Source organism: Octopus bimaculoides, chromosome 7, assembly GCF_046866305.1.
Source record: "Octopus bimaculoides isolate indiv1 chromosome 7, ASM4686630v1, whole genome shotgun sequence".
Classification (NCBI taxonomy): domain Eukaryota; kingdom Metazoa; phylum Mollusca; class Cephalopoda; order Octopoda; family Octopodidae; genus Octopus; species Octopus bimaculoides.
Window position 1 is genome coordinate 84586880 of NC_142934.1, and position 10413 is coordinate 84597292.

The 10413-nt window shown below is 38.4% G+C and overlaps 1 protein-coding gene across 2 annotated transcripts in view; it reads left to right on the forward strand.

The window, feature by feature from the left end:
- LOC128248394 (four-jointed box protein 1-like) overlaps window positions 1-4248 on the forward strand; it is a 199427-nt gene extending 195179 nt beyond the window's left edge. For both annotated transcript variants that reach the window (XM_089355589.1, XM_089355587.1), the window contains one exon: window positions 3354-4248. In XM_089355589.1, coding sequence (XP_089211715.1) covers window positions 3354-3771 — 418 coding nt within the window. In that variant the 3' untranslated portion in view covers window positions 3772-4248. The remainder of the gene's footprint in view (window positions 1-3353) is intronic.
- The last annotated feature ends 6165 nt before the right edge of the window (window positions 4249-10413 follow it).

Here is a 10413-nt window from a genome sequence, read left to right on the forward strand (position 1 = left end):
TCCAAGTGGATGTGTGGTAAGTAGCTTGCTTACCAACAACATGGCTCCGGGTTCATTCCCACTGCGTGACACCTTGGGCAAGTGTCTTCTTCTATAGCCTCAGACCAACCAAAGCCTTGTGAATGGATTTGGTAGACGGAAGCTGAAAGAAGCCTGTCGTATATATGTATATATATATGTGTGTATGTTTGCGTGTCTGTGTTTGTCCTCCCAACATCGTTTGACAATCGATGGTGGTATGTTTACGTCCCTGTAACTTAGTGGTTCGGCAAAAGAAACTGATAAAACAAGTACTAGGCTTACAAAGAATAAGTCTTGGGGTTGATTTTCTCGACTAAAGGCGGTGCTCCAGCATGGCCGCAGTCCAAAAAGGACTGAAACAAGTAAGTAAAGAGAAAGCTTGGTTTTGTTTTTTTTTTGGAGTTGGTGGAGTGACTGTCATCCAGCTCCACTATGTTATCTGTCTTATTATTCTGAGTTCAAACACTGCTGGGGTCGACTTTGCCTTTCATCCTTTTGGGGTCAATAAAATAGGTACCAGTTGAGTACTGGAGTCAATGTAATCAACTTTCCCCTCCCCCAAAACTTGCTGGCCTTGTGCCAAAAATTTGAAACCAATATCAAAGATGAGAATAATGATAATGAAGACATGAAGAGACAATGATGATGACGATACACTCAAGCCTTATTGATCTTCATCTGCATTAAATGTGCTTTAGAGATACTGTATTAAAATGTTAATGAAGTGAAAATGAATTAAAGAAAAGTTTTGTTTTTATATTTGGTTTGCAAGATTCCTGATGTGAACCTGTATGCTGAAACATAAAAATATATTGGGAGGGTCATTATGCCAATAATAAACACATGCACTGGTTCTATTTCACTTCTTTATCTGTCAATCAGTTAATCATTTAATCCATTAAGCAACCAATTGTTTGATTAGTTGCTTAGTCAATCAACCAATCAATCAACTGATTTTATCAAAGTCCTTTTGTAACCATTTGCAACATTATCATCGACACACCTTCTCTATCCCAGGTTTGCCTGTCTCATATTTTGCAGGTTCTATATTTATATTTATACGGATGTGATTGAGGATGTAAGTGAAAGAGTGAGGTTGGTGGGGGAGGGGGGGATTACAGAAAGTTTATAATAAAATCTTCAAAGAAATATTATCCTACTTTTACAATTAAATTAGCTAATTTTTAATTCAATAACACACTTTATAATCCTAAATAAAACCAGCACTTAATGCTCTTTAATTTTGTAAAGCTTATTATCTCTCTCCGGATTATCTCAAGTAACGAGATACAGCTGACCATTCAGCAATGCATTTCACTGATATCGAACATACGAGTGAAATGCTACTAGCCTTCACTGCTGACCTCTATCCATTACACAGTTATCTCCTCTTGTACCTTCTACTTTCTCCACCTTTATTTTTTATTGTTGGTGTAGTTTTCTTAATTTCCACTCTCACTACACCCCAATCTGTTTATCAAGCACCACTAGAAAACAGCTCATTACTCTCTCCTTACACCTCACTCTCTCTCCCTTTCCTCTTGTCTCTCTCTTTCTCTCTCTCTCTCTCTCTCTCTCTCTCTAATGAGAGAGACTTTACATTATTGCTCAACCTATTGGAAATAGCAGAAACAAAGACTCACACACACAACGAACTTCTTTCAGTTTCCATCTATCAAATCCGCTCGCAAGGCTTTGGTCCGCCCAAGGCTATAGCAGAAGACACTTGCCCAAGGGGCCATGCAGTGGGATTGAACCTGGAACAACATGGTCAGGAAGCAAACTTCTAGCCACACAGCTATGTCTGTGATAAAATGCATAAAGCATGCAAACTGCTTCGCAAAAATATTTCAAATTCTTTACAAAATAGCTTAGTAGAAATCCAAGGACTGAATCGAAGATCATCTGGTTGCTTCCCAACCATATGGTCTTGGGTTCAGTCCCACTTTGCAGCACTTTGAACAAGTGATTTCTATTAGCCCTGGGCCAGCCAAAACCTTGTGAATGGATTTGGCTGACAGAAACTGAAGCATTAAGAGTGATCCCTCAGGTGGTGAAAAGCACTCATGTAAAAGTGCCTGTGCAGTGCCACATAAAAATGTCCATGTGGTGCCACGTAAAAGCACCCAGTGACACTCTATAAAGTGGTTGACATTAGAAAGGGCATCCAGCCATAGAGGACCCTGCCAAATCAGACTGGAGTCTGGTGCAGCTCCCCAGCTCTGGCCAAACCATCCAACCCATGCCAGCATGGACAATGGACGTTAAATGATGATGATGATGAAGATGGTATATACAGGGTTGGCCAGACGTCAACAGATAGTAAATCAAAACCACTTAATTCCAAGATTTATTTATGTTTAACAACTGAATGAATTTAATAAAAGCATCTAAATATGAAACATGATGAAAATTGTTCAACCTGAAGTCCTTCTTGAGTGACACATTTTTCCATTTGAGTCAATACAAAATTACAGATAGTATTTATGGAATTTTGATTTACTTTTGGGTGACTTTTGGCCAACAATGTATATATATGTATATGTGTGTGGATGTGTGTTCCCTTGTCTTGAATCATGATTATAAACAAACATCACAAGTGATGTTGGTCATTTCCAGTCTTCAGTAATAGATATGCCATGGGGGAAATGTTACCTTGCTTCAAAATAGATGAGGGTTGGTGACAGGAAGGGCATCTGGCCATAGAAAATCTGCCTCAGCAAATTGCATCTGACCCTTGCAAACATAGAAATGTCGATGTTAAACGATGATGACGTTAAATGATGATGAACCCTTACTCTTTTACTTGTTTCAGTCATTTTACTGCAACCATGCTGGAGCACTGCCTTTAGTCGAGCAAATCGACCCCAGAACTTATTCTTTGTAAGCCTAGTACTTATTCTATCGGTCTCTTTTGCCAAACCGCTAAGTTACAGGGACGTAAACACACCACCATCAGTTGTCAAGCGATGGTGGACGGACAAACAGAGACACAAAAACATATACACACACATACATACATATATACATATATATATACGATGGGCTTCTTTCAGTTTCCGTCTACCAAATCCACTCACAAGGCTTTGATTGGCCTGAGACTATAGTAGAAGACACTTGCCCAAGGTGCCATGCAGTGGGAATGAACCCAGAACCGTATGGTTGGTAAGCAAGCTACTTACCACACAGCCACTCCTGCGCCTATTAATCACTTTCATATAAATAAATTAATTATGAATGTTTAATTGACAAAAATGCATATAAAACAAAATAAATCTAGTATTTTTTCTTGTATCTTCGTTTTGCTAAAGTAAACTCTATTTCTTTTGCAGAGTTGCCAGTATGCAAGATGCCGCTTTGAAAGAAAAACGTCCCAGCATTCTTCAGGAACATATTCGCAATCTTCGGAAGTCCCCAACAAGCGGAAAATTCTGGTTAATCGATAACGAGAGTGGTTTACTGGATGCTTACGATTTACTTTATCGTGACAAAATAAGTGGGAAGAATTTCGTTTCATTCCATCAACAAATGCTGAAGACAATGTGCATATTTCAGAAATCCGTTGCCGACTCACTTCAGACTCTGAAGAGCTTATCAGCCCCTCATTTAAAACTCGAAGACTTTGCTCGATATCATGAACCTTTATTAAACAAAATACCAAAGGACTACACATATTCTCTGTTCAAGTCAATGTTCTCAAAAAGATTAGCCGAAGTTTCAAATTGGATTGAGTACTGTAAGACAAGATGACAAATACATTCTACTATAGACTGAAGAAACATGTACATAAAAATATTGTGAAATAATACATATGTAAATATTGATAATTATAATTATTGGCCATTGAGAAAAAAAAAAACTAAAAATAATAAATTATTTGTGTCACATGATGTTTTTGTTGCTTGTCTTAATATCAGTTTTGTTGTTGTTCTTGTTGCTGAGCCTTGTGTAAGCCCTTACCAAGCAGATCAATGATCAAAGGCCAGTTATGACCATCCAGCCATGACTATCTAGTCTTAATATGTATCTAGGACTACGTTGTCTAATATGTGCTTCTCTTTTGAAGATAGTAAGGTGTAATCTGAGGGAATTTGGCTGCTATTTCAGCAGGTTGATCAACAGTGCAGAAGCTCCCTCCTCAGCTCATAATATCATCATTGTTTGATGTTGGTGATATCAATACGAAATATATGTTCTTTCCAGAATAAAATTTCTAGGAGATATTCATTGTTTTGTTGTTGCTCTTTTGCTTTATTTTTTTTGGATAGATTCAAATTGTACATCATCATCACCACCATCAACATCATCATCACCACTATCAACATCATCATCCTCACCATCATCATCCTCACCATCATCATCATCATCATCATCACCACCACCATCATTTTTCTGTCTACTTCGGCATAGGCATAGTTGTGGCTGCGTGGTAAGAAGCTGGCTTCCCGGCCCGGTGCTTTCAGATCCAGTTCCTCTGCAGTTGACCTTAGCCAAGGGTCTTCTACTGCAGACCTTGACTGACCAAAGCCTTGCAAGTTTGGTAGATGGTAACTGAAAGAAACCTGTCATTGACACGTCCCTTAATCCCGTGGGAGGGTCATTGGGGCACTGCAGCCAAGCAGCATATCTAGGGTGAGAAACCCTGGAGGAGCCATGTGGTTGGAACCTGGAGCCATGTGGTTGGTAAGCTAGCTACTTACCACACAGTCACTACTGGCACGTAGAAAGCACCATTTGAGCGCGATCATTTCCAGCTTCGCCGTACTGGCACTCATGTCGGTGGCATGTGAACAAAACATTGGACTGACTCTTGTGCAGGTGGCACGTAAAAAACACCATTTGAGCTTGGCCATTGCCAGTACTGCCAGACTGGCTCTCATGCCCGTGGCACGTAAAAAAGCACCCACTATACTCTCGGAGTGGTTGGCATTAGGAAGGGCATCCAGCTGTAGAAACTCTGCCAGATCAGATTGGAGTTTGGTGTAGCCATCTGGTTCGCCAGTTCCCAGTCAAATCGTCCAACCTATGCTGGCATGGAAAACGGACATTAAATGATGATGATGATGATGATGATGATGATATAAATATATGATTGGATGTATGTGTATGTATGTGTGTGATACTGCCTTGATACCATGTGACAGTTGTAAGCAAGTGTCACCCTCAAGCAAGCAGTATCCTTTACTTCCAATCTTCCTTAAAAACATGTCTGGCCATGGTAAAATATTATCTTACTTGGAAACGGATAAGAGAGTCAGTGGCAGGAAAGGCATCTGGATATAGAAAATCCATCTCAGCAAATCCATCCAGTCCATGATAAAATGCCAAAGTGGACACTAAATTGTGATGATGAACAATTATGATTTGTACCCTTGCATTTCGATGGGTTGTCATGGTCCAAGTAAATTCTTTAGATTTAATACTTTCCTTAATGGGTCAAAGACAATATTTTATTCATTTCTTCCATACTTGGCATGATTTCTATAACGCCAATCATGTTATGGTGTTTATTGGATGCATTTTATCTTGACACCAATCATCATTATCATCATCCAGTGTTTTAAAGCCGGGCTTTGTCCCCGTTAACAGGTGTGGCTGGATCTACCTCAATGCCATTGCAAATGAGGTAGGCAGGTGCAGCCCACCCCCAAACTCTGGGCTGGCTGGCTGGCTGGTGCCCATTTTCCTTTGCTATCATAAGGTTTGTTTGGTGCTAGATTTTCTACGAGGAGCATGCCCTTGCTTGCCCCCAACCTCAGTTTCTAGGCATGAGTGGTCCCGAGACCAAGGCTTCTACCATGATTTTTAAGAAATATGGTGGAAAACTAACTCAGGAAGGCAGGGACGCAACTCCTTGAGACCCCTTTTGGAGCCCCCTACTAATGCAAGGGAAAATTCTAATAACATATGCACAACAAATACTCACTATATTAGTGCTGCATTTGGTAACGAGAGGGTTAAGTGGAAATAGCTGGCTATGCGACCTCAATTGTCAACACTCCCACCATTGGTTTTCCTTTTCATTTAAGGTTTAAAAGAAATAACTCTCATTGTTGCAACTATCAACATTAGTGTCACGAAAGATAGACATAGTGAAATTATAAAGGTGCCAGAACAGGGGTGAGTAGATGTATGTTGCATGCAAAAGGTGAGATGGAGGAGAGCCTCAGCCAGACTCCTTACAGGCAAAAAACACAGGTAGGTAACAATGCTGGTTTAAGCGTAACAGGCATACTGGTGACTGAGAAATGGATAAATAATGCAACCGAAATAGCCAGAATATGTGAGAAACTAGTTACTGGAAAAGCAACAGCAACAACATCTCTGCTTATATACCACAAATGCAATTGATGGATGATTAAGGAAGTCACTTTGATAACAAACAACAAGGATATCATTATCTTGGTTGGTAACTTCAGCTGATTACATCTAATAGATGGGGATGACCAATATGGTTAACAGAAATGCAAACAGGTTACAGCTTCTAGAATTCTGTAATGCTAACGAGCTAACCATCTTTGACACACACTTCAAGAAATCAACCAATCACTTCCTCATATATTAATCACATAAAGCATATTAGCCAGATAAATTTTATCCTTATTAGGGAATGAGATAAACAGATGGTTGTAGATAATAAGTTTTCCTCCTCAGTGAAGAATATACCACTCAATATGCGGTAGAGATTAGTGATTTTAGATTAAGGGCCAGATAGACTGAAAAATAAAAGATGTTCCGGAGAAGGAAGGTGTGACGAGTGGAAAACCCTTCAGCAAGTATGACTGTGTAGTTAAGAAGCTCATCTGCAACCAAGTCATTTCAGGTTCAGTTCCATTGCATAACGCCTTGGACAAGTGGCTTCTATCACAGCCCTGGGTTAACTAATGCCTTGTGAATGAATTTGGTAAATGGAAATTGTGTGGAAGTCTGTTTCGTACATGTGTGCATGGGTGTGCTTGCATGTGTGCTTGTGTGTGACTTTGTGCTTGTGTATGCCACCCTTCTGTGTGACAACTGGTGCTGGTTTGTTTATATCCCTGTAACTTAGCAGTTCAGCAAAAGAGAATGATAGAATAGGCTCCAGACTCAAACAAGACCATAAGTACTTGGATCGATTTATTCAACTAAAACCCTTCAAGGCAATGCTCCAGTATGGCCACAGTCCAATGACTGAAAGTTAGAAATGATACAAATATATAAGGGTTCTACAGATGAAAAGGAAATGGAAGAGATAGAAACCTGTAATACAGAGGACTATTTTTTTATTTCTTTATTGCCCACAAGGGGCTAAACATAGAGGGGAAAAACAAGGACAGACAAAGGAATAAAGTCGATTACATCAACCCCAGTGAATAACTGGTATTTATTTTAATCGACCCTGAAAGCATGAACAGCAAAGTTGACTTTGGCAGAATTTGAACTCAGAACATAACAGCAGACGAAATACCACTAAGTATTTCACCTGGCATGCTAATGATTCTGCCAGCTTGCTGCCTTATTGGGAGTCTCCACAAGGTTCCAAGCCAGAACAAAGTTCTAACTGGATGACAGGTAACATGATAATGGAATACTACTGTATTGTTTTGTTTTCTGGGTTTTTTTTTTAGTGCTAGGGCTCATATGGCTGGTTATCAGGGTTCTCGGGCATATAAGTGACCGAAACCACAACATTGCTCCTGAACATGATGCCAATCCATTCCAAGGTTCAAGGCCAGTAGTCTTTGTAAGTAGGGGTCACGTCGATTGCATTGACCCCAATGTTGACTGGTACTTTATTTTATCAACTCCAAAAGGATTGAAGGCAAAGACGTCTTGGTAGGATTTGAACTTAGGACATAAAGAGCCAGAAGAAACGCTGCTAAGCCATTTGTCTGACACATTACCAATTCAGCCAATTTGCCATGTTAATACATAGAGTCATAAAAGCTAAAGGACAAGTTTGAAATGAGTGAAAGTCAGGAGGAATCAAAGAACAATATCATATTGCTAGAAAAGGTAGACAACTAAAGATGGAGAAAGGCCAAAAGCAAGGGAATTGCCAGCATCATGTGATCAGAGGTGAGAGGTATTTCAGATAGTAGACAAAGTGTCAGTGTTAAAAACAGTTCATCAAAATTTTGTGGTGTAAAAGCGTATTCAAAATTCTTCTTTTATACTCAAGGCACAAGGCTTGAAATTTTGGGGGAGGGGTCCAGTCGATTAGATTGACTCCAGTATGCAACTGGTACTTAATTTATCGACCCCGAAAGGATGAAAGGCAAAGTCGACCTCAGTGGAATTTGAACTCAGAACATAAAGACAGACGAAATACCACTAAGCATTTCGTCCAGCGTCCTAATGTTTCTGCCAGCTCGCCGTCTTTGTATTCAAAATTATTGTGGCATACTTACCCACAATGACTCTAAGAAGCAGCTTGGAAATATTACTATGAACTGTCATTGAATGCAGAAAATGCATGGAAAGAAAAGAAGGGGCTCAGTTACTGAAATGAACAGTTAAATGGTAAAAATGATTATTAAGGTTACAAAGTCAGGCAAAGCAGCTGGAATAATTACTAAGATGATGAAAATATCTGACAGTGTGGGGTTGAAGCCAGTCAGGTGTTTAGTCAAACAAGTCCTAGATGGAAGTGTCATACTTAATAATTAATGTAGCAGGATAATCAATAACCGTTTCAAAGGGTAAGAAAATGCTCTAGAAAGAACTAACTACAGTGGTATTGAACTGATGGACCAAGTTATAAAAGTAATCGAAAGATTCTTAGCACAATAGATTAGGAAGAAAATCTACTCAGATGAAGCAGTTTAAATTTGTGCCAGATTGGGGTGCTACTGATTTTCTTTTGATAGACAACTGTAAAAAATTCTTCGATAAATTAAGGCTCTTTACTTATCATCTGTTGATCTGGAGAAGGACTTTGACAGAGAACCATGATGGTGGTCATGAAAAGGGCTTGAAATAGTTGGATGATTTGGGAGAGTGATGCCATATCAGGACCATTACCCCACCTAGAACAATTCATCCTGATCACAATTACTCCCATTGGTTAATTACCCCCTCTCCAATATATTAAGAAATTTTAAATCATCCTCTGTGGTCCTCAGGGGTAATTGTCTTTGGTGAAGCATGGATGTTTAAACAAACTTAAGAAAATGCTTTGAACAGGCAAAGGGTTAACAAAGCAACACTTCTAAGAGTTCTGTGAACACATATCTTGTTAGATTTTTGGCAAACAACTTGTAGATGTAAGTGCTACAAGTTAAAAGCCCTGCATACCAAATGCTAGCAGGCTTATGGGGTCATCAGGAGAGAATGTGTAGTTTCGGGATCTTCCTCTCAACAGCATAATCACTGAGATGAGGCCCTGTTTGCTAGATCAACTGGTTTCACTCAATATTCTTCTAGCCATTGCTCATCGTGTCTCATTAACCAAAGATGGCTCACCGTCTTCATTGTACTCTGGATGTCATTCATGATGGTATTTTAACATTAACAGTGTATTACATAATTTAAGGAGAATACTCTGTATGTCCTTGCCACATTGTACATTTTCACACATGTCACAGCAGTTCAGTGTTGCTTACAATTATCTTCTCAATTTAACATTTTCAGTTCAAGATTAGAGATTTTAAAGCTTTAAATTTGAAAAATAAACTCCATTTTTTTCTCCTCCAGGTTTACATTAAGTAGCTTTTTATTATCTTCCTGTTACCATACTGAAAAAGCAACGGTTCAAATAAACGACAAAATCTTGCTTTATTTTAACATAAACCATAATACTGGCATGGTAGAAACCTTATCTATTAAAAAAAAAAAAAAATTCCATTAACTCAACTAACGAATGATAAGCTCTAAATATTGTCTTCAGGCAAGTTATGAAATCTTTCATATAAATTGCCTGAAGAATATTCAACAAGAAGTATTAAAACTGTTATATATAATCAATTTTACTACTTGTTGTTTGTAATTTTGTATTTGTTCGAAGTATTTTTCCTGCAAATAAAAATTATCATGAAAGTATACTTTTTATAAAAAATATGGTTTCTTTTAATATAAAAGTGTAAAGTAACTTATTGGATGTATTCAATATAACTCCACACATTATTTTCTGTATTACACAGTTTTATAACCAAATATATTGTATCCTACCTGTTTGAAGCTATTATTATTATCATCACTATCATTACCATTATCATGATTATTATTATCATCATCATTAACATCATTATCATTATCACCACCAAAATCTTCATTGTCATTACTACCATTATTATATTCTCTTTGATATGATATTCTGATATCAAACTGGTTTTATGTATGAAATGGGAAAACGCCAAGAGACTGTAAAAAAGCATCAAAGTACTTTTTAATGCGAATTAAACCTGAGGACAG